The following is a 24,852-nucleotide window of genomic DNA, read 5'->3' on the forward strand; positions in this document are numbered from 1 at the left end:
CCAGGGACTGCAAGGGAGGGACGGCCCATTGTCCCCAGCTGGGGGAGCAGTGACTATGAGGGAGGGACAGCCCACTGACCCCAGCTGGGGGGGGAGGCAGTGACTGTGAGGGAGGGATGGCCCATTGACCCCATCGTGGGGGGGGCAGTCACTGTGAGGGAGGGACGGCCCATTGACCCCAGCTGGAGGGGGCAGTGAATATGAGGGGAAAACGACCCATTTACCTCAGCTGCGGGGTGGAGGGGGGGAAGCAGTGACTGTGAAGGAGGGACAGCCCATTGACCCCAGCTGGGTGGAGGCAGTGACTGTGAGGGAGGGATGGCCCATTGTCCTCAGCGTGGGGGGGAGGGCAGTGACTGTGAGAGAGGGACAGTCCATTGACCACCACTGGGGAGGCAGCGAGTGCAAGGGGAAGTACTACCCACTGACGTACCATTTCTTGGACTTGAGCTTGGGTGGTGGGTTGCGGGGGATGAGGAAAAGCGCTCGCATGGGGTGCATGTCGCACAGTGCTGAGGGGGAAGAGACACAATCACACAGGGGCTGCACCCCTCTGCCAGTCCCAGGCTCCCTTCAGCAGCTCTTCCCAGGATGAGCACAATGCTCATAACACTTATGATCCCCCACAGATCCTTATATCCCCTAGCATTGCTGGAGATCAAGCCAAGCAGCCCTGGCTTCCAGCCCCTCACCCCACCCTAACCCAACAGTCCCCACTCTTCTCCCAGTTGGGGAGAAAACCCAGGCATCCTAGCTCCCAGCCCCACTCTAACCCACAAGCTCCCACTCGCCTCCCAGAGCCAGAGTGAGAACTGTGGAGAACGCTCTCCTCTTGCCCCAGGTTACTAGTCCTCCAAGTGTGTGTGTGGCTGGGCCGAGTGGGCACCTTCTAGGAATATGGCCACATGCCAGTGGGGGAAGCCGCAGGTGCAAGTAAGAGCCTGGCACTTACGTGGTGCCCCCTCAGCCATCTCGATAGCAGTGATGCCGAGGGACCAGATGTCACTCTGCAGAGAGAAAGGAGAGATGGGTTGGGAGTGGAGAGCTCCCTGCCCTGTGGCAGCTGAGGGAGGGGTTGGGAGCCTCTCTGCCTGCAAGGGAAGTGGGCTCTGGGGAAGCCAGAAGCGGGGGTACTCAGTGTGTGTGTCTGTGGGGATCAAAGTGTGAGGGAACATAAGAGAGATTCGATGAGGTGTGAGTAACCCTGATATCAAAGTGTGTGTATGGGGTGTGGGTAGGGACAACTGGGATATACAGAATCCAGAGGGGATCAGAGTCTGGGGAGGACCCAGGGAAATCGGGGTGGGGGGATTAGGGAGGGGAGACCCAAGGGGACTGGGATGTGGGGAACCTAGGAATCAGAGCACAGGGAAGATCTGGGGAGATCAGGGTGGGGGGGATTGGGACGGGCAGCCTGGGAGACTGGGATGTGGCAAACACGAGGATCAGAGGGTGAGGAGGACCCAGGGAGATCGGGTCAAGGGATTGGGACATGGGGAACCAGAGGGAGCAAAGTGGAGGGAACCCAACGTAATGTTCTCTGATTAAAATATGACCATGTAGATCACTGTTGCAACCACTGTTACGTTTGCAATAAATCTTGTCCAAAGTGGCCCAAGTGAGGTGTCTATGGAAAGTGTATGGTTTGCTGGTTACAACTGTACCATTTGTATGCATATATCATTGTTGTATTGAAAGTTATCAGTATTGGCGATGTGCTTGTATTACAAATGTTTGCTCCTGAGACATACCAAGAGGAGGCCGGGCCAGCCTATTGTGAAGGGATATTTGGGTTGAATAGCAGAACTTGACTAACACTGGGCATGGGAGGTGCCAATCCACATCTGAGGAGCTTTTCTGTGAACGTTCATACCAGCATGGCAGCCATGGCGTCCACCTGCAAATAACTGAGGCTTGGGGCTTTCTCCCTCCCCAGTGAGAAGCTGGGGGTAGGAGCAGCAGAGCTGGAGTGCCAGCATGGCCTCCCCTCTGCAGGGGGGAGTGGCTGAGCCTTGAGCCAGCGGCCATGGACTGTTAGATTGCAATCTGAGAATCACCGTTATAAACAGAGGATGGAATGACCCATCTAACCTGCAGATGTGCTCCAGAGACTTAAGCCAGCAACTTATTCCACCCTCTGTTACAAGCTTGAACCAAGAACTTGGCAACTGATATGTGTAATTTGATTCCTTTAACAGTTTTATCTCTCTCTCTCGCCAACCTTTAGATGTTAGATTCTAAAGGACTGGGACAGCATGCTTTTTGGGTAAGATCTAAGGTATACATTGACCTAGGATGTGGCTGGTCCTTTGGGACCGAGAGAACCTGTTCAGATTTAATAAGATTGGTTTTCATAACCTCTGATCTATATAAGGTATAATGCTGGTGGCGGCACCAGGAAGAGTTACCTGTTTTGATAACTGGTGTTCGAGATGTGTTGGTCATGTCCATTCAACATAGCTGTGTGTGCTCGCCATATGGACTGATGCCAGAAGATTTTTCCTCAGCAGTACCAATAGGGGACAGGTCCAGTGCCCCTTGGAGTGGTGAACACATGCCATGCTAGATAGGGCACGCTTGAGCCCTTCCCTCTTCCGTTCCTTCTTGCTGGAAACACTCCAACAGAGTAAGGAGGGTGGGAAGTTGAATGGACATGAGCAACACATCTCGAAGAACACCTGTCACAGAAACAGAGAACTATCTTTTCTTCATCAAGTGACTGCTCATGTCCATTCAACATAGGTGACTGCAATTAGTACCTGCGGAGGCAGGTAGGAGTTCAGGGACATGCAGATTGCAATACTGCTCTGACAAATGCCAGGTTGTCTCTAGAGTACTGCGTGATGATGTAAAGAGATGTGAACTGAAGACCACATTGCTGCATGGCAGATATCCTGGATCAGGCCATGGGCAAGAAAGGCCTCCGAAAAGGCCGGAGCCCTAGTCGAATGAGCCCTCACCAATGAGAGCAGCTGAGCATCTGCCAATTTGTTAACATGTGAGGATGCAAGAGGTGATCCATTTAGCGATCCCCTGGGCGGCGGAAGCAGGGTTGGAGGCAGCGGGGTTGTTCGGCGGAGATCGGGGAGGGCAGGCGGTGGAACCAGGGCTGGCTGGGGGACGGGGGGACTGGCTCGGGGAGATCAGGAGGAGGAGGATGGGAGAACCAGCTGCCGGAAGCAGGTCTGGACGGGGGCAGTGGGGCTGGTTGGGGGAGTGGGGCGGGGGGAACCAGCCGCCAGAAGCAGGGCTGGACTGGGGAGATCGGGAGAGGAGGGGAGGGGAGCGGGACTGACCCGGGCACATGCAGACCCTGTGGACCCTGGCAGATGAGTGAGTCCGGCCGGGGATTCCATTTCCTCCCCTCCTCCCATACCCTCTCTTGAGTAGTTGCGAACTGCCCGGCAGGTAGACACACTCAGGCAGCGTGAGCACATCTACCAGCCAGGCAGTTCACAGCTAAAGACTGATACAGCTAATTATAATAAAACGTACCTAATTAGAAAATACCAGACATTTTATATGTCTGGTAATTTCTCAATTTGTTTCCCAGACAAAACCCTCAAATACCAGACTGCCTGGTACAAAACCACGGTACAAAACCGGACACCTGGCAACCCTACCTTTCCTTGCACCCTCCCTCCTAGCCAGATACCGTACCCCCAATCTGCTCCTGCTCCCGCCACCCAAAGTGCTCATGTGGTGCCGGGTCCCCCAAGTCCTGGCCCAAGCTGGGCTGAGGACGCAGCCGGGTGAAACACTGAAAATTTATTCATTTTTCATTCTTTTTTTAATATGCGTTTATATTTTTGGGCTGCAAAAAACAGTACTGGAAAAAAAAATGGGTTCCAACTAAAGTAAAAAGTTTGGGAAACCCTGATTTAGCCAGCTTTCTATCCATCTTACAGTCCATTTATCCAATCCATATTCCCTTAACTTGCTGGCAAGACTATTGTGGGTGACTGTATCAAAAGCTTTGCTAATGCTGGCACTGGGGGCTTTGAGAGGACCAGAAACAACTTATTTGAATATTCATAATTTGCTTAATGAATATGCAAATATGTAAATGAATGTTACCAGCCTTCCAAAAGCTCGTGAATGGATTTACTGGTCCCCGTGTCAAAAAGTTTGGAAACCCCTAGGATAGAGGACTGGAAGGAATATATCCTGCCCCAAGTGAAACGCTGACAACACCTTGGAAAGGAGCAAGTGTTAGGCCAGGAGTACACAGACATTAGCCATATCTGGAACAGACGTATCTTGAGCGTTCCGAGGAACACGATATAAGTGTTATTTTCCTTGCTGGAAACAGAACTCCAGTTTAAACCCCTCCAAAACATCATTGACAATCTACAACCTATCTTGGAAAATGATCCCTCACTCTCACAGGCCTTGGGAGACAGGCCAATTCTTGCCTACAGACAACCCCCCAACCTGAAGCAAATCCTTTCCAGCAGCCACACATCACACTTCAGATATACTCCATGACAAATTCCATTGCCAACTCTGTCCACATGTCTATACAAGCGACACCATCAGAGGACCTAACCACATAAGCCACCAAATCAGGAGCTCATACAACTGCAAATCCTCTAATGTGATATATGCCATCAAGTGCCAGCAATGCCCCTCTGCCATGTATATTGGCCAAAGTGGACAGTCTCTATGACAAAGGATAAATGGACACAAATCAGACATCAGGAATGGTAATACATAAACTTGTATGGGAATATTTTAATCTGATTGGTCATTTAATCACTGATTTAAAAGTAGCCATTCTTTTACAAAAGAATTTCACTACCCAGTTACAGAGAAAGAAATGTAATTTATCTACGGTTCTGACACAGGTTACCCTGGCTTGAATAAAGACATTAACTGATTAATGCTTTACAAAGCAAATTTCCCCTGCCTTTAGCATCTGCACTTTTACATCAAAAAATATAATTGGGACACAGCCAGCTACTTAATTAACCTCATTAACACAAGTACTTCTTTTATTGTTATCTATCTAATCTATCTATATTTCTGTTATTTCCATTCCAACTCATCTGATGAAGTGAGTTTTACCTATGAAAGCTCATGGTACTATATAATTTGTTAGTCTCTAACGCAGGGGTGGGGAACCTCAGGCCCAGGGATCTGCATCTGGGCCCCGAGGCTCAGGGCCCCCCAGCATTGCATAGCCAGCACTGGTGCTCCAGCTCCCACAGCTGGGGCACACAAAATCTACTAGCCTGGCGTGGGAGGGGAATGTGGGGAGTGTCACAGCTGGAAGCCAACAAGGGTGTTGGGTTTTATTTTATTTATTTATTTATTTTCACTTGTGTGGTGCGTGGCCCCAGTTTCGGGGCTGATTTTTCTGTGGGTAAGTGGCCCCTGACCTAAAAGAGGTTCCCCATCCCTGCTCTAAATTGCCACAAAACTACTTGTGGTTTTTAAAGTTATAGACTAACATGGCGACCCCTCTGAAACTGAATAGGGAAAGTTAACTAAGCTACAGCTAAGGCTGGAACACACTGTTCCAAGCACTGTCACTGAGGAGGGAGGGGCCCAGGGGGAGCTGAGTCCAGTCCCCTATGGGTACTGCTGAGGGAAAATCTTTCCGCACCGGTCATACAGCTATGTTGAATGGACATGAGCAAGCACCCAATGGAACTGGAGCGTCTGAGGGGATTGTTGGCTGGTGCGGGAACAGATGTGCTCTGTGCGACTGGCTGGGTGCCACAGAGTGGAGGACACCCAGCCTTGGATTGAGCAGCATAGTTTCTGAGCTATTGGCCCTGAACTGGTACTGTCAGCTATGCCCCAGAAATCCCTTGTTGCATTCAGGTGGATTGGGGAGGGAGGACCAGGAACCAGGGGGATCAGAGTGGGGGAAGGATGTGAGGAAATTGGGGGAGGGGGGTCTGGGAGGTGGGGAACCAGAGGGATCAGAGTGGGAGGGACCTGGAGGGATTGGGGTGGGGGCGACAGAGGTGGGGACCCATGGGATTGGGCCACACACACAGCAAGGACAGGTGCGCTGTCAGGGCTGAGACCTGGTGCATCACAGCCCCAACCTGTGGAGAGTAGGGCTGGTTTAGTGGGGGGTGAGAGAAGACGGCTCTCATGCAAACAGGCCCTGTGCCGCCTGCAGTGCATGCTGGCATGACTGGGCTAAAGACTTCTGGCTCCCAGGGCTAGGCTGCCCCACGCCCCCGCTGCAGCACGGATCCCACCAAGCTCCCAGGCCTCAAGGCCTGCCCTACCCTGTAGTCGTATGTGGCGTCAGGGTTCTCATCGCAGGCAATCACCTCCGGGGCCATCCAGTAGGGGGTGCCAATGAAGGTGTTTCTGCGCCCCACCGTCCGATCCAGCTGGGCGCTCACCCCAAAATCCACTGGAGAGGGAGAAGAGGCAGCTGTCGCTCTTCAGCAACCCTCACCTGTGGCTCCACCCCCAGGCAAGGAGTGGTATGGCCTACCCAGAAGCCATCCCTCCCATGCAGGGGTGGAATTGGCAGTTCCCCCCTCTCAGGATGATGGGCTCAGACTCTTGGCAGGCAGAAGTGGCCCACTGTAAAGCAGGCTGAGAAGGTAACATATTGTGGGTGGCCAGGGGAACTCCCTGCCACAGGATGGTGCTGACCCTCCCAGAATTGAACCAGGACTGACATGCTGGCCATCAGAACAGCCAGAGAGAAAGGAAAGAGAAGGGTCTCGGACCCCATCATGTGAGCCAGTCATGAGCGCCCGAAGCTGAGGAGTGGCAAGGGGAAGAGGAGGGGAAGAAGGAGTTTCTCCTGAGGACAGGAGGCTGAAGAGATGCCCACTCAGGGAGCTGGGGCAGCTGCTAGAGACAGGAGTGAGTGGCAGGGCTGGGAATGGAACTTACCCAGCTTCACCTCGGCATTCTCCGTCAACAGCACATTCTGCCCTTTGATGTCCCGATGGATCACCTTGTGAGCATGTAGGTGAGCCAGGCCCTAGGGAAGCAGGGAAAACTCAGCGGGGATCCAGGCACAGGAACACAGCAGCCCTGGCTCCCAGTCCCCCATCAAACCCACCAGCCCCAAGGAGAGAACCCAGCAATTCTGGCTCCCAGTCTTCCCCCCGTCTGCCCCCCAACAAACCAGCCCCCCGCCCACAAAGCCAAGGAGAGAACCCAGCAATCTTGGCTAGCAGCCCCTGTGCTCTAACTACCAGCCCCCACTCCCTCCCAGAGCTGGGAAGAGAACTCAGGCATCCTGGCTCCTAGCCGCCAGCTCTTAGCTGCGCCGTGGTCAGGCAGTGCGGCCTGGCATACCCGCAGGATCTCCCGGCAGATGTACGCGATGCAGTCCTCCTTCAGCGCATTGCCCTTAGTGTTCTTGACCAAGTCTGTGACAGAACCGGCCCCACAGAATTCCATCACCAGCTGTGGGGAAGGCAGAGTTACCAGCCTGGCCCCTCACACCATGCTGCTGGATCTGGGGCATGGCCAGACAGAGATTGGCTGAGCTGGGACAGCCCCATGCACAGAGCTGGGCACAAATGGAGGGGAGGGATGGGCACAGGGTCTCAGTATGGCAGATAGCGACGAACCGTGGTGATCATGCCACGCCAGGTGCTGCACAGACCCACCCCAGCCTGAGATCAGAGCTGCGCTGGGTGCCACACAGACTAAGGATGTGAATCGTCACCCTTAACGGGTGAGGCTTATCAGTTCTGGTTAACCCATAGGGGCTGGAGCATCTGCTCGCTTGCCCCGACCAGGAAGCCCACTGCAGGCAGGGGCTGCTCTGGTCAGCCAGAGAAGTCCCTGTCCATGGTGGGCTCAGCCTGGCCCCCAACATAGGTTACACGCTGGCTCCCTAGGACCCGGCTGCAGCCTTCAGCAAAGCCTCCCTGGAAGTGGAGCTAACAGCCCTTGCCAGCCCTGCTCCCAGGGAGGCTGTGTGGTGAACGCTGCAGTATAAAGCTTATTTAAGTTCAAACTGCAGCCTGCAGTGTGTAGCTGTGTAACCACAAGGATTTGAGGGCTTACAGTTACATTTTGGAAGCACTTTTTACATCCCTAGCAGAGACCCCCCCCAGTCTGAGACCAGGGCCCTGCCACACATGCTCAGAGGCACATAGACTGAGACCAGGGCCCCGCTGGTGCAGGCGCGGCACAGCCCATGTGTCATTAGGCCTGTCATCTGAGTAAGGGTTGGAGGCGTCAGACATGCCCAGGCTGCTAGCCCCTTCTGTGTGCCCAGCCCGTGTCTGTGCCCCCGTGGTGATGTGTGCTCATGCCCAGGCAGCCTGAGGGACTGCCCGCCCCACGCACCCACAGCTGGTCATCATTCCCGGGCGGGCTCTTCTTGATGAAGGCCCCATAGTAGGTGGCGATGTTACGGTGGTGGGAGTATTTCTTCAGCATGTTGATTTCCTGCTTTATTTCTTCCTCCTCATCCTGCATGGGGGAAAGGACTAGGGTTACAGGAAACCCTGCTCCCCCTGGCCAGCTTTGGGGTGTCCCTCATGCCCAACCCATAGCCCCTGCCAGCTCAGCCCTGAGCTCCCTCCAACCATGGCAGTGCCCCATACTCCTGACCCACAGCCACTGCCAGCCCAGGTCTGGTGGTGCCCTCCATCAGAGGGGCAGAGAGCTGAGCCTACAGAAGAGGTGGCAGAGCTGGACTGGGAAAGGCCATGGAGGGATACAAGCCCCAGGGAGGAGGTGCTTTGAGTGCCGAAGCGGAACACTGGTCCCAGAGCATGAAGAGGCCAAAGATCACTGGAAATGAAGGGCTGGAACCAGCAGAGTCCCAGTGCAGCAGGCGAAGAAAGACATTGGGAGGGGAAAGATACCCTTGAGGTCTGAAACTGTGCCCAGCCGGGGGCAGGGCAGAGAGCCGGCCTAGCAGGACTGGGCATGGCCACGCAGTGCTGTTCTTAGTCACAGTGCATTCCAGGCCAGGGAGAGACGAAGAACAAATGGAGTGGAGGACTGAGAAAGGGGCCACTGCTACTCCAGATAGGTTGAGATGCTGTAGGATAATGTAGGGGTGTCCCAGCCCACCCTCCTTCTTACCTCTGTGACGTCCATGACCTTGATGGCTGCCAGCTGCCCTGTCTTGACATGGCGGCCCTAGGAGGCAAAGGCAGAGAGAGGGGGGTCAGCCCATGAGTGCTGGACACAGATGGGAGGGGAAGCAGCACAGCGCTTGGACCCAGCACCACTGGCTGGCCCGCAGGACTCACCACCATTGGATATTTGCAGCAGGGGACAACAGGTGTCTGGGTTAGAAGGCATGAGGGTGACAGCAACAAGCATTGGGGAAGAACTAACCCATGACTAAGAGGGGGCAGCCGAAAATTCCTCTAATCCTTGCACATCTCCTGGGGTACATGGATGTTTAACAACTCCCCTGCACCCTGCCAGTCCACACTTGGGCCCCCATTGTACCAGGTGCTGCAGATCACCTGCCTGCCCCTCAACTGAGATCAGGCTCCATTGTGCTGCCTGCCCCAGTTGCTGCAAGTTCCTGGGTGCCAGGACGGGGTGCACAGCAGTCATTTGGTCAGCAGGGGGAGCCAGCCCACCACTCGGGGCGTGAATACAGTCCCAGCAGAGAGGAGACTGCCAAGGCCAAAGACAGACCCTAGGTCTGCCAGTCCCCATTCTACTCACCAGACCCTCACCCCCTTCCCACTAGGGATGTAGCACAGTCGTGTAAACAATTAACCAATAAGCCTTGGTGACTACACACAGTTACTGTATCAGAGGCAGCAAGGGGAGGGGCAGGCAGGAGCTGGTACTTATGGGGAGCTGGCTTAAGTACTGGATCCTATGGAGCTGCATGCCCTGCCCGGATAGAGAGGCAGCAATGCTGAGGGTGAGGGGGGCAGGCGGGAGCCAGTACATGTGGGAAGCCAGCTTTCAAGCTGGTGCTCTGAACATACCAGTTCCACAGAGCCTCTTGCCCTCCCCTTTACTGCCTCCCACAGAGGCAGAGAGTCAGGGGTGGGAACTGGTGTGCAGCAGGAGCACCGGCTTCTCGGAGCTGCCTCGCCCCTCCCACACTGCTGCCTCTGTATGGGCATGTCTACACTAGCCACCCTAGTTCGGACTAGGGTGGCTAATGTAGTCATTCGAACTTGCAAATGAAGCCCGGGATTTAAATATCCCACGCTTCATTTGCATGTTCCTGGGCGCTGCCATTTTTAAATACCCCATAGTTCGAACTACCTAGCCCGTGCCGTGTGTAGCCGTGGGCAGGTAGTTCGAACTATGGGGTATTTAAAAATGGCGGCGCCCGGGAACATGCAAATGAAGCCCGGGATATTTAAATCCCAGGCTTCATTTGCAAGTTCGAATGACTACATTAGCCACCCTAGTCCGAACTAGGGTGGCTAGTGTAGACATACCCTATTAGAGGCAGCAACGTGGGGGGAAGGGAGGCGGGATGCTGGTGCAGCCCCTGCCAGCAGATGGCGGAACGGCCTCTGTCTGCAGGGAGTTGGGGCCTCTGAGGACAGAGGCTCTGCTGCACTGTGCAGCAGGGGGTTCCCCAGGAATGGAGCTGGGAGCACACTGGCTGCCAGCCTCACACCTGGGGCCACTGAATGATTGTGCAACCGCTAAGATTTGGTGCGGTTACACGGTTACTGAATTATACAATATCTAGCGTCCCTAATTCCTACTGGCCCTCTCCAGAACACGTGACCCAGTGTCAGAAATGCAGCATATCCTCCCAACTGTCATACCCTCTGCCCTTCCATTACAGGACCAACCCTCATTATCTGCCGCAGTGATATGCCAGGAGGCTGTGCACCTACAGGAATGGCGGAACCAGTCTGTGCTGGGCCTGTGACCAGCACCCCACTGTTGGGGACACCTTGTAGAAGCCCAGGGATGAGCCACAGGGGAGAGCGGCACTGCCCGATTGACATGGAGGAACTATTATACCATGAACTGTCATACTGGCAGGTGAAGCAGAGAGGGGACACTGGAAGAAGCAGCAGCCACTTTCAAAGAGATGAAAGGAACTATCCCCCCACAGTGTTCTAGGGGCCTGTGGAGGGTCTCTGCTACAAGTCCCAAGATTCCCACAGAAACTGGCTCAATTGCCAAAGGCATGAGGGAAAGGATCAGTACTCGCCTGCTTACATTACTCACAGGAATTTAATCATCCTGAGCTCACAGAGCATTGCACAAAGGGGAGGGCTCCTTGTCTTTACACCCCAGAAGGGAACCTGAGGCATGAAGGGGGATAGGACTATGTAGGCCTGTCACATAGTAGTAGTTACATAGCTATAAAATGAAGCCTTTGTTTCATGCAGTTATAGAAATTTTGTTTCATAAGCTTTATTGTATAGCTGCTTCTAGGTATTAAAGTATATTCTATACTAGGTATTATAAGTTAGTAAGAAATTGTTTAACATGTTTTTTAATTTTGTACATCTGTAAGGAATCCTGCCTGCTCCTTTGTAAGAGAAATTGCTTTAACATGAGCTGGCCTCTGTGTGAGAGAAATGTGGGAAGACTCCAGCACCAGATGGTCAGACTGGTGAACTCAAGACTTTGGTCAAATTCAGGATGGCTGAAGAGGGGCAGAATCGAGGACTCTAGCAAAAGGCAGACACCCGTAAACCAATCAACGATTAGACAACTCCAGCAGGACACTGCAAAACCCACAGGGTTGCCTACCCCCTGCTTGCTACACTTGCCAATCCCCCTCTCTCAGGGGGTAGGCAACCTGACAACCAGAGAGGGGAGGAGGGCTGGGCTGTGGTCCCTTTCTGTCGTCCCCTGCTCCGCCAGCCCGGTCCCTTTCTCCCCCAGCCCGGTAGTGCCTGTACCAGCCCAGGCCCTTTCTCTTCCCATCTCCGGTCATGCCAGTCCCGCCTCTTCTCTCCCTGCTCCAGGGCTGCACCCACCCACTCCAAGCCCCGGCCGGCCGAGGCATGCCAGCCCCAGCTCTGCCCCAGGGAGGCCGGCTCAAGGTGCCTCAGCCCCAGCTCGGCCCCTGAGGGCCAAGGAAGGCTGAGGCATCCCACTCCCAGCTCTCCACTTGGTTGCTGGAGAGGGATGGGTTGGTAGTGGGGGGGCTAGGCTTCACGGATGAAGGAGTGGGGCTGGGCTTTACCCACCCTTATCTACACCCCTAGCCTGTGGTCGCTGTGATGTTACTGTGTCCCACAGGAAACATTATAAGTAGCCCAATGTCTGTGACTCTGTAACGCTGAAATGCTGGCTGTTCCCTCTGGGCGGCGCTGTTGCCTCCGGCCGTGGTGCTCGGCTGACTTCTGCACTGCTCAGCCGGGCTGCCACCGGGGAGCAAGCGGCAGAAGCAGCCATTTGAGTGCAGTGGTCCCCATGCAGCACCCCTGTGCTACATGGGGAGCACGGGGCCCAAACAGTCGCTTGCGCCCCCATGGCTGCCCAGATGAGCTGCGCAGAAGTCAGCTGAGCACCACGGCAGGATGGGAAGGGGGGGCAGGGCAGTGACGTACATGGCCAGGGGCAGGACCTGGCCGTTTACATCACTACCCCACCCCCCCTTTGCCTCCTGCCATGGCACTCGGTTGATTTCTGCACCGCTCAGTTGGGCCGCCGTGGGGGAGCCCAAACGGCTACTTGCTCCCCCATGGTGGCCCTGCTGAGCGGCGCAGAAGTCAGCAGAGTGCCACGGCGGGAGGCGAAGGGGGTCAGGATGGTGACATGCAGCGTGACAGCAGCTCCAGGCCCCACCTCCTGGCCGTGAACTTCACCGCTCCACCCCCCTTTGCCTCCTGCCATGGCGCTCGGCTGACTTCTGCACCGCTTAGCTGGGCCGCCACATGGGAGCAAGTGGCGCAAGCGGCCGTTTGGGCTCCGAGCTCCCCATGCAGCATGCGGAGCACAGAGCCCAAATGGCCGTTTGGGTTCCGGGGTCCTCCGAGAGAGTGGCAGGAGGGGGAGGAGAGCTGAGAGAGGGGGAGGCAGTAGGAGGAGGAGAGGGAGAGAGAGAGAGAGAGAGAGAGAGACAGAGCGAGAGACCGGAGGCTCAGGAGAGAAGACCAACGTGGAGGAGAGACCTGAAAATCCCGTCTTATGACGGGCTAATTGGCTAGTATATATATAAGTGGGGAGAGGGAGAGGGGGACAGAGAGAACTGGGGCATGTAGCTTTGGGTTAGGCCTGTGAAGGCAACTTCAGAGTATCAGACTGTGGCCTACTGAACCTGGCTTCTTCCTTGTATCCACCCTAATGGGGGGTGTCGTGTGTATGAGTGCGCACATGTACTGATTTCTATGCAGTGTTTGCAATAAAAATGACGTATTGCCTCTTCCCCCTGAAAAAGATCCCGCGTGCTGCTTATAAGCAGAACACCTGTCCTTTTGCTTGGAAACAGAATGCAGATGTCCTGCGGCCCAGCCCTGCCACCTACCCACTGGGCCACACTGAGACAGGATAATTCGGGATGCATATGGGGGACAAAACAGCCCCCCGAGGACCTTCTGCTCCTGGGGGAGATACCAGGCTGGGCCTGGATCCATTAGGCAGTAAGCAGCAGGCCGACTCATCTGGGAGCAGGGAAGGAGCATGTGCTGGGTTGTACTGGCACAGGGAGTCCCCTCGCAGATTGACGGCTCAGGGTGTGCTCTAGCCAGCCACAGGCCACGCAACCTCCAGGGCAGGACCACGGCCACAGGCTAGCTAGGGTTGGGATGAGCTCACAGACATGTCAGGGCCCAGCAGGTGAATGGGAAGAGTCACGAGACGGTGTTCCTGTAGGGAGAGGATTGCGGGGGCTGGGAGCCTGGGTTCTGTCCCTGGCCCTGGGAGGGCCGTGGGTACTGTTGGGTCAGAGGAGGGGGCTGGGACTGCCGGGTGTTAGAGCTGATCTACTGCAGTCTCATTACAGATTAAGAGCAGCTGGTCTCTGTCCTAGTGTGGGAGAGTGGTGGGATTTTAACTGGGCTTCAAACCCAGTGCCCGTTGCCATGCCAGCCCTATGCCTACTGGCTGGGTAAGGACTGCTAACACTGGGCGCTAGGGCAGGCTGGGATTGAAAGGGTTAAAGCAGCATAGGCCAAGGCTCCCACACAGTGGGGGTCAGAGACCCGCTGCTTGACCCCTGCACTGCATCCATGTGGGTGAATGGGGGAAGGGGCTCCTTCCATCCCCCTGCCATGTGCCTGCATTGTCTAGCATGCCACACACTGGGGGCGTGGGTGGCCGTTGCCTAGTAACGGCCTCCTGCTCCCTCTGTGCTGGAGCCTGATGTGGGGGGGCGTGGGACAATGCAGACTTCACTGTGCCCCCCCGAGCTGCTTGCAGGAAGGTGCGGAAAATACGGCTTCTCTCTCCAGGGAGCTGCCCCTGCTTTCCTCCTCCTAGCAGGAGGTGCACCACCTGGGGCAGCATGACGCCAGGCTCAGCTCTGGAGAGAGGTGCTCGGGAGCAGTGAAGGGGGTGCCGACTCTGCACCCAGGAATCCAGAGACGCATCCTGAGGCAGCAAGGAGCAGGTTTTGCTCCTACCCAAGTGTCTGGGCTCCATGGCTAGGCAAAGGGGCACCTAGACTTTTCTACTGCACCCCTGGGCCCTCTCCTAATCATGCACACCCATCCCCCTAGCCTCTGGTCTGCCCCACAGCAACCCACCCAGGCTAAATCCTTGTGATTAGCAAAGTGTGTATTTGGCTTGTGATCTCCTAACTCAGCCTGGAGTGCTGGAAGGCAACTGGGAGGCACAGTAGCTGGGGCAGGAGGACTGGCAGTTCCCGAAGGAGAGTGGTGAGGTTTTAACTGGGCTTCAAACCCCGTCCCCCACACCACCAGAGGATCGGGAGACAGGGGCTGTGAGTAAAACAGCTGGGAATGAGCAGCACTGGGAAAGGGCACCTTGAGAAGAGGCTAACTGCACCCACTCTGGGGGCCAGGAGGAAGGAAGAGCGAGTGCTGAGGGGACTGGCCGCCTGGATGACCAGTCCGTTCCTGCCACGCTTAAGACTTGTCCTAGATCAGGTCGGCAGGGCCCTGGGGGTGTTTTTCTCCTTGCCCCTGCTCACTTCTGGGGCATACACCAGCTATGCCTTCTGCAGGATGACATGCTTTGGTCTGACCCCGGCAGGGCTCTGGATAATTTTCCAGCCTGGGCTGGAGAGGATGGGGAATCAGGTGCCCTTGTAAATGCCACTTTCAGGCTCATTGTGTGCCTCCCCTTCTGGCTGTAAAGGGGATACCAGCCCTCACTGGGCATGCGGCGAGTCCCACTTGGCCGCACCTGTTGGCACCGAATCCTGCTAGCTGAGTGAGAAGGTGCCCCTCACCCTAGCTGCTGGTCCAGCCACACCTAGCTTGTTTCAGTGGGCCAGGGTCCCTGAAGAAAGAGGTGTGGAGGGTCTGCTAAGCATGGGGGGACCAGTTTTCCAGACAGGGCTCTAGTGGGGGAGGAGGGGGGACTGGATGGGCTATTTTTAGCCACTACTGAGAACAGCCTGAATTCCAGGAGCAGGGGGACGATACTGAAAAAAACCCAGAGCCAGGGTTTCCATAGGAACATAACGCGCAGGGGTATTTGCAGAGCTGCAGAGATATCAAAGAATAGGAAGGCAAGCAATTCTCACCCCCACATCAGAGTCCACTTCTAATGGCCACCTAGAGGTCCTGCTCTCAGCTGCCGAAGGGGACTGGGCAGTGCCTAGCACTACAGGGCCTTGATCTTGGCTGGGGGGATGGCTGGGCAATGCCTGGTACAGTGGGGGGCCCTGATCTCAGCTGGGGAGGTTGAGGCAGTGCCTGGTGCAGTGGGGGGCCCTGATCTCAGCTGGAGAGGTCCCGGCAATGCTTAGCACTATGGGAGAGAGGGCAGTGTCCAGCCCAATGAGAATTCTGATCTCAGCGGGTGTAGTTGGGGAGTCTATGTGATGCCCCAAAACCTAACACAACAGAACCTCCCTGCCACTGCCCTGATTGTTTCAGTCCATCTCGCAGCAGCTCAGGCCCTGACCCACAGGTTTTGAACACACATTCCTGTACAACCCCCCCACGCCAAGCCCAAGTACAAGGAGCCAAGCTCTCAAAAACAAGGAGAGCCGCTTAAAAATCAATCTTCAGAAATCCAGTTTTTGCTTCTTTTCATTGGTCTCCTGCTTTGTGAGGCACTGGGGTCACTTTGCTCTGCCGCCGCAGGGCTAGTAACGCCTGGCTCGGTTTGAATGGAAAGCAGGGATGCTCCCAGCAGCCCGGGGCCTGCAGGACATGGAACATTACCAAATTAAAACACCAAATTGCTTTCTACATGAATCCTGCCCACCCCTTTGGTCTCCCACTCTCCCTGCAGTCACAGCAGCCTCCACACCTGGCCATGGAGGGGCCGCTATGCTTAGTGCCACCAGTCCTGATCCAGGTGCCCCCTTGTTCCAGTCCGGGGGTAGAAAGGCTGCACCCCACAACCGATGGTCTCAGACAGTCTGGCCCAAGTTGCCTGGGCAGGTGAGACTCTGGGCCCACCTCGGCACACCAGTACACAACAGTGAGCTGACCAGATGGAGCAGAAAGGGGACAGCCCTTGGCTACACAGGAGATTTTGAGCCAGACTCTGGGGAAGGGAGGGCTCTTATTACTTCCCTGCCAGAGAGGGGCCAGAATCCAGGAAAATGCTAGGAACACAGGCCCTATCTTCACTAGGAAACAGAGGGGGAGGGGGATTTGAAACCAGGTGGCAAAATTCGGTGCACACCACACAACCCGCTTTTCTTCTGAACGTGGGGGCACATACCAGGGAAACACTGTCCAGACCACATTAAACATGCCGGATTCAAATCACCCGCCACTCAGACGGCAGCTGATCCAGCAAATGTTTTAGGCCAGGCCAAGGGACTGGCTCAACACAGGAGTGGAGCGAAGCCACCAGCCTGTGCCCCGCAGGACTCCGAGACACACGGCACACCAGGAAGATCAGTGGGTAGAAGCTGAGACGGCCTGGAGCCAGGACTCCTGGGTTTTCTGCCTGGCTGGGGGGGGGGGGGGAAGGGGGGGGGAATAGAAGCTAAAGGGTCAGAGCAGGGGGGCTGGGAGCCAGGACTCCTAAGTGTTCTCTCACCTCTGGGAGGGGAGTGAGGGCTAGTGGTAAGAGCAGAAGCAAGGAGTGCTGGAGATAAAACCACTGCCAAATGCAAAGGTGAAAGAATCTCTACCCCTACTCAAGCTCCATTTACATTTGATTCACAGGTGCTCTAATAAACAGCTGACCAACCACTAAAGAGCCAAGATGTGCCTTACACCCATTGGTGACAAGTCTAGGGTGCTCAGGACATTCACTTGGTGCACATTAACCCTTGGGAGGCCACACAAACGGAACCTTAATCTGCTTCCCTCATCCATGCTCACACAATATGCCTTTGCTGAGCCTGGGGGCTGGCCCGGTTCAGATGGCAGCAGTCCCATTAGGCTCAGACAAGGCCAACACTTGGGAGATCACGGGGATAAAGGTCAGCAAGTCAGCATAGTTGAGGACTGCTAGTGAGGAGATGGCTGATGTTACGAGGGATGTCAGCGTATAGCCATTTAAACAATCATCCAAATCACTACATGCTACCCTCCCCACTTGCTGCCTCTGATACAGAGGCAGCAAGGGGAGGGTAAGACAGGAGCTATCAAAACCCCATGAGCACCAGCCAGTTTGCTGGTTCCTGCGGAGCCACCCACACCCCCTGCTACCCACTGCCTCCCATAGAGGCAGCATTGTGGGGGGTAGGCAAGAGCTGGTGCTCAGGGCAAGCTGGCTTAAAAGCCCCACAAAGCAACGGATCCCCACAGAGTCACCTGCCCCCCAGCCCCCGCGCTGCTGCCTCTGGTAGAGGGGCACCAATGTGGAGGGTGAGGGGGGCAAGCGGGCAGGAACTGGTACACATGGAAAGCAGCTTTCAAGCCAGTTCCCCTAGGTATTGGCTCCCTGCTGCTGCAGCTCAGAGCTGGCTCTCCACGTGTGCTGGCTTCGGGGAGCTATCTACCCCTCTGCCTTGCTGCCTCCCACAGAGGCAGCAGGGGGAGGGCAGGCAGGTGTCGGTGCTGGGGGAGCCAGCTTAAAAGCAGTGACACTGTGGAACCACCTGCCCCTCCCACCTCCACCAGAGGCAGCAGCTCAGGGTGTCAGGCAGGAGCTGGTCTGCTGGTCCCGCCCCCTCCAGGGAGTATTTAGTGACTGCATAAACGCTAAAAATTGTTGTGGCTACATGATTACTAGACATTGTGTATTTTAACATCCCTACTATTTACTTGGACAGAAGACAGAGGCCAGGGAAGGGGCTGCTGGGGAGGGATATGGGGGCTGGGCTGGGAGGAGGGGGCTGCTGGCCTGGGCAGGGGGAGCAAGCAGAGCCCACCTGGCTGCAGGGGAGACTCAGACGTGCTGGGCTGAGGGGGGCCAGACCTGCAGGCCTGAGAGTTCCTGCAGTATGTTCAAAGCTCAATAAACCCTCCTGTTGGACGCTGGCTGAGAGTCACTCTGGTCTAGAGAACAGGGCTGCACTAGTCCCTCTGCAAGTGGAGGCCCCAGGGGCCCAGAGTGAGTGGATTCCCTGAGGGGGCCCTACAGTGAGACACAGGTGTGCTGGGAACTCAGAGAGCTGCGGTCCCAGGAGGCGGCGAGGCTAATCCCCGAGAGAGAGTAGCTCCCCAAGAAGAGGCTGTCACACTGAAAGGGGTTCCCCGGGGGCCATACGAGCCAAGCGTGGGCATGACCTATGCGCATGTTACATGTGAAAGATGGGTGAGTTGTCAACACTGGGTCTCCATCAGAAAGGGCCTGCATCCGAGACCATCAGAAAACAGGGATGCCCCCGAGCTAAGTTTCACACTTTTGGTGAAAAAGTTCCACTGCCGTGCCTCATGGGAGATATATTCCAGCCAAGCTGCCTGGTCCATAGTGGACAGCGGCATGGGGCATGCAAACTGTAACTCCCACAAGGCACGGGGGGAGCATTTCCTAGTCCAGACACGGGTAACAAACCCAACATTCCACTTGAGGATGTTAAAATGCAGTTATCAGGCTCTCAATAATCAGGCGGCACCCCAGAGATGATGCCAGTTCCCCACATCACTGGCTCCAGTTCCCCCCAACTTGCTGCGGGACACCGCAGAAGCACAGGGCCAGCAGGGACTCAAACAACCCCTTCTGGCTCCGAGTTCCCACTGCAGCAGTTCAGACTTTGAAATCTACAAGAGCCCCGCAGACTTGCATTGTTTCCCCGCTGTGCCCCTGTTCTCCCCCCCCCCGAGCACTGGCTCCTGCTCCCCACTTGCTGCCAATTCCACTGAGCAACCAATGTAATGGGAAATGCTCTCCAAGTCCCATACCTAGGGCATTCTCAAGCCTGGCACGTCAGGCACTGGCTATTTACCCACCATGCCCCAGGGAAATGGCATGCTTTGGGCATGTGCCACTGGGGTTTGGCATTCATGTCCCACAATCTGTGCTCCAGAGTGTAGAAGGATGGGGAATGCGTTACCCTGCCAGCCTAGGGCTGGGTTTGAGTCCCTGCTTTGCCAGACTTCCTGGGCGAATCATTGAGCTGCTTTGGTGACTCGGTTTCCACACCTTGGTCTGTAACGGGGGAAGCTAGTGAAGAATGGGAGGCACTTGGATACTACAGCTATAGAAGTGGCCAAGATAACAACCTGGATCGAAAGGCCAGAAAGTAAATCATGCCCAGACAGATGAACCTGGGTTTCCAGAGAGGAGACTTCAACACCACCAGTCACAGGTTCTATCTTTTCTGCCTGCAACAGCTGGAGCGAAGATGCTGGGTTTTCATGCCATGTCCATCCCATTCACATGGAAATTAAGTCCATCACTGATCACCCTAGCATGCAAATAGCCCACAGGCAGCAGAGACTGGGATGGTAATTATTATTCAAACGAGCAGAGCAGTGGGGAGCAGCACAGACCCTGCTGGCAGAACTGAGGGTCCTGTCGCACTAGGATCTCAGCCAGGGCTTGTCTAATGCCCTGCACAGCAGGGCCCTGAGCTCAGCCTGGTGAGGAGTCTCATAAGGGCCCCTATCTGGGTGGGTCCCTGGGCGCTGCTGCAATACAAATCAGTATAGCAAGATGGATACCAAGGAGCCGTCTGCCTGTGTCCATTAATGACCCGGAAGGCAGCTCGCTGTCATTAGCGCACCCTGCACCTCAGGACATAACTGGTCTCTTACCTGCCTGCACAGGCAAGCGCAATGCACACTTGGTGGAGCAGTGAGGCGATGCCCTGAGTGGTTAGGGACTGGCCTGCCCAGGACCACACTGGAGTAGATAGATGGGCTCCTGCAAGCAAACCCCCTGCTCAAGTTCCCACAACTGCCCCGCTCTGTCCTCCAATGCTGAGCATTCTGCTGCCTCCAGCCTTAGATGTGCTGCTAATTAGGTGGAGACGAGGAATTACTTGTGCAGTGGCTGCGGTTGGTATTAGAGCATGGCTCACCGGTACCATGGGCTACGACAGCGGAATGAGTGACTGCTAATGTTGGCTCCACAGGCCAGGGGCAACTCTTTGGTCTTGGTTTGTGCAGCACCCAGCACCAAGGAGCCTGAGGCCATGGCTGGGTACCCCAACGCTACTGTAATACAACTAACCAGGGATGTTAAAATGCGTTAATTTTTGTAAATACAGTAAACTTCTGATAATCCGGCACCTTTAGGACCCAGGGGGTGCCGGATAATCCTCCCCACCCCACCCCCCTCATAGCCCTCCCTTCTGATAGTCTGGCTCTGTCCCAGGCGTCCCTGATTCAGCCGCTGCTGGTCAGTTTCAGCAGTGGCTGAATCAGGGATGCCTGCGACAGAGCAGCTGGGGTGCTGCCGAGTTGGTCCGGAAGCACCGCCCCTTGGCACTGCGAGACCAATGCGGCAGCAACCCAGCTGCTCTTGGGGACGCCTGGGACAGAGCAGCCGGGGTGCTGCCGGGTTGGTCCCGCAGCCCCGAGGGGTGGCGCTACCAGACCAACCCGGCAGCACCCAGCTGCTCTGCCCCCGGCTTCCCCGATTCAGCTGCTGGTCAGTTTCAGCAGCGGCTAAATGGGGGAAGCTGGGCGCAGAGCTGTTCCAATAGTCCGGCTGCACCAAGCACTTCCGCGTTCCTGATGGTGTCGGACCATCAGGAGTGCCGGAGCATTGGATGCCAGACTAACAGAGTTTTACTGTATGTAACTGCTGAAATTTTCAGCGGTTACATGTTGGGGGGGGGCATGTGAGCACCAGCTCCTGTTTCCTCCCCCACATGGTGCTGGTGCCTCTGTTTCAGAGGCAGCAGCAAGGGGAAAGGGGCAGCTAGTTCTGTGTGTGTGGAGGGGGAGGGCTGCATGTAACTATGAGGGTTAATCAATGAGCCCAGGCTCATCAGTTAACCATGTACACAGGTACAGGTTCACATCCCTACGAAAAATGGACAGCAACCAGCACCACGGGGCCCTGGTTGTGTACCATGACACTATTGTAATACACCTAATAAAAGACAACACCCACCACCATTGCTGGATACCCCAACAGTACCATAATACACCTAACGCACAGTTCCCAGTGCCATGGGGTCCTGGGCCACGGCTGGGTACCCTGGAGCCACCGCAATACACCTAATAACGCACAGTACCCAGTGCCATGGGCCCTGCAGCCTGAGTTGTGAGGGGTGTGAGGCTTCCAAAATGACTGAGGACTCTGTGCAGCACCCAGCATGACTGGGGACTCCCAGTCTCAATGGAAGGTAGAGGGGAGCCAGAGGATTTCAGCATAACTGGGACTGTCCGTGCCATTGGCTGCCTCAGGGAGGTGTCTGGGAACAGGGTAAGCGTGTGGCGAGCCAAGACAGGGTGGTAAACTTACCTTATAGACCTGTCCATACGTCCCATTCCCAACCACCTCCACCAGTTCAAATATGCCAGCGGGGTCCTGTGGGGGAAAAGAGACACACAATATCAGGGGTGCCTATGCCACAAACCTTCTGCTGGATGTGTCTGTCCTCAGACCCTCTCTGTGCTGGCCTGTCCTTGGATGGATCCCATCCTGCCCAGTTACTTCAGTCTCACCCTGTCCTTGTGCCAGCCTGCCCCAGAGACCCCCCCCCCTCCTCCTCTTTCCAGCCCAGCACACCATCCAATGCACCCCAGTCACCAAGTGGGGAAGTCACAGGGCTCCGCACCCTCATCCAGAGCCAGACATAACTCAGCTTGCAAGCAGAATAGAAGGTTTATTAGTCTAGGTGGTCTCAGCATAGAACAGACTTGCTGTCAGTATAATCCATCTTGGAGAGAGGGGGCTCAGAGCTGCCTGACTCCTTTTCTGAACCCCAAGCCCTCCATACTGCCCCACTCCCCACAACCTGGTCCTAGCAAGGCTCCTCCCCCTACCTTTGTCTTGCTTCTCTGGAAAAACCTGACCTGGCAGCCAGGTTGCACCCCTTTCCAGGCTCAGGTTATGAATGACACCAGCCATTGGGTAGTTAGGGGAGGCTGTCACACCCGAAATTCCTATCACTGTCTAGGTATTGGTGCAGTGCCCAGGGAAACTAAGGCACATGTGTGCACGCACACACATACGCAGGATCACTATAGGAAACTAGAACTCACATGCAGCATCACAAGATGAATGTAATCCCACTTCATCGCACCCCCCCTTGTTGGCCCACATTGTGGCTCCCATCTGTCCATGGGTACCCCATCTTCTCTTCACCTTCTGATGCTCCCCGTCAGCCTGCTTATCCCCCCCGCCCTTGGGGTTCAACGTTGGATGCCATGCCTCCCGTAGGCCCTCTGATGGAGATCCCTTTTGACTGATAAGCCTTGCCACGACTGCTTCCCAGCTTGGCCAGGTCTCTCCACCCTCCATGGCAGCTGTTGGGTGTCTGCGCAGTGCTTGGCCCAGAGGGAGCCTTTAGCTAACCTGGCTCACTGCTCCTGGATGGAAGTAAGGCAAGTTCTTCAGATCTTGACACAAAATGCAACGGTAGGGGGAGCCAACGGCACAGGTGGATTCTGCGCAAGGGAATCCACCCTCTGCGCAGAGTGCGTGCAGAGTTAATTATACCCATACTCCAACAGCTGGTTTGCCCATAACACAGATTCATGCATGCACCACCCCCTGCTTTTCTGTACAGGGTGGTGGGAGCTGCACTCAAAGAGTCTGGGGCACGGATACAAGGCGTTTTGAAAAACACATGGCTAGTTTCCCCGCTCTGTGGCAGGAGGGGAACCTTTCACTCTCCCACATTTTGCCTAGTTAAGGTTGTAATGTCTTTGGGGCAAGGACTCTCTCTTGCCAGGAGCATGTGCAGCCCCTGGTCTAATGTGGGCCCTGATCTCGGTCTTGAGCAGAGTTTGTGCGGTGCCTGGTACAAGGGGGGGGAGGGGCTGATTTCTGTTGGGAGAAGAATCTGTACAGCATCTGGCACAAGGGCATTCTGATGACCTCGGGCCCAGATCCTGCACCCCTATCCCAGTTGCTGGCAGCCCTGACACACACACTGAACCCCTCATTTTTGTCCCCGCCCCAAAGCCTAAGGGGGTCCATAAAATCCACTAACTCCAGAAAAGTAAATCTGGCCTATGGAAAGCCCTGAACCTCTGTCCTCCCTGTCCCTTCCCCTCGCCCCGTGGGGCTGGAGCGCCAGAGGATTGAAGTGTCCCAGTGAGGGGCCACCTCAGTGAGGGTTGGAGTTTTTTGCTTCTCACTTGTGGGGTCCCCAACTGATTTTTCTGTAGCTCAGCGACTCCCAACCCAAAAAAAGGTTCCCCACTCCTGCCATAAATAAAGAAAATATTGAAACTTTTGGTCTTGGACATACATTTTTTTACTTTATTTAAAATGAAGTTTGAGGAACCAACACAAGAAAGTTAAAACAAAAGACAGGCCTATGTAGCACTTTAAAGACTAACAAAATGGTTTATTAGGTGATGAGCTTTCGTGGTCCAGACCCACTTCCTCAGATCAATTTGTGGAAGAAAATCGGCACAACCATATATACCAAAGTAAGACAATCAAAAAAATGAACGCATGTGAAATTGACAAATCAGATTTTAGAACAGAGTGAGGGTGAGGGGGGAAGGTTAGTGTCTGTGAGGTAATGACATAGGGGTGATAATTGGGGAAGCTATCTTTGTAATGGGTGAGATAATTAGAGTCTTTGTTTAAAACACTTAATCTGTTTAATAATTTAAATTAAACCATTTTCCCAAGCTGGGAATGGTCCTAAATTTGTGTCAGCTGTGACGAATGATGCTGTAACTCGGTTAAACCCAGTTAGTGTCATGTTAGAATCCCAGAGATCTAACAAATCTGGTGCTGGTATTTTCATGTTACTACTGTGTTGTTGGAAAAGAGCAAGACAGCTATGTCTGATCAGGGTGATATCCTAGCCTGGGCACAAGGGGAACATGAGGGTGATTAAATTGTGGTGCCTACTGATAGAGTGGAAACTAGTAACAAGGAGGAAAAGATTCCTACCCTTGTGTGTGTTGAAACACATAACTTTCATTATATCAGTGTGGAAAGCTGCAAAGGGAAGAATGCCTCTAATCTTTTACCTAGTGAGTCTATTTGCCTAAAAGGGGGTTGTATAAAAATCTGCCTGATGGGCCAGAAACGATTCTGGGTGTCAGGGAAACTAAGAAGGAATTGGTGGTGGCTCAGCTTTTACACAGTTGGGTATAGTGAACTGCTGAAGAAGCTCCTAAGGAAAAGAATCCTCATGGTAGTTTTTGTAAGCAGTTTGCTGTGGCTGAAGGGAGTGGAAATGATTGGATTAAGGGAGATTAGGAGAAAGGTGCGCCTGTAAAAAGTCACTTATTTCAGTTCCTAACAGCCAGAATGTTTCTGCTGAAAAAGACTTTACTAATTTTGGTTTAGAAAGATCCAGTGTGGACAGTTTTG

General features: G+C 54.8%; 1 protein-coding gene across 8 annotated transcripts in view; it reads right to left on the minus strand.

Annotated features, from left to right (window-relative positions):
• Positions 1–24,852, minus strand: part of MINK1 (misshapen like kinase 1) — an 80,868-nt gene that overhangs the window by 30,584 nt on the left and 25,432 nt on the right. For all 8 annotated transcript variants that reach the window (XM_075908052.2, XM_075908051.2, XM_075908049.2 and 5 more), the window contains exons 2-9: positions 21,811–21,876; positions 9,037–9,093; positions 8,290–8,415; positions 7,285–7,395; positions 6,874–6,964; positions 6,249–6,379; positions 953–1,007; positions 434–512 (exon numbers count right to left, since the gene is read on the minus strand). In XM_075908052.2, the coding sequence (XP_075764167.1) occupies positions 434–512; positions 953–1,007; positions 6,249–6,379; positions 6,874–6,964; positions 7,285–7,395; positions 8,290–8,415; positions 9,037–9,093; positions 21,811–21,876 (716 nt within the window). The remainder of the gene's footprint in view (positions 1–433; positions 513–952; positions 1,008–6,248; positions 6,380–6,873; positions 6,965–7,284; positions 7,396–8,289; positions 8,416–9,036; positions 9,094–21,810; positions 21,877–24,852) is intronic.

Source organism: Pelodiscus sinensis, chromosome 22 (genome assembly GCF_052426305.1).
Source record: "Pelodiscus sinensis isolate ZL-2025 chromosome 22, ASM5242630v1, whole genome shotgun sequence".
In the NCBI taxonomy this organism is placed as follows: domain Eukaryota; kingdom Metazoa; phylum Chordata; order Testudines; family Trionychidae; genus Pelodiscus; species Pelodiscus sinensis.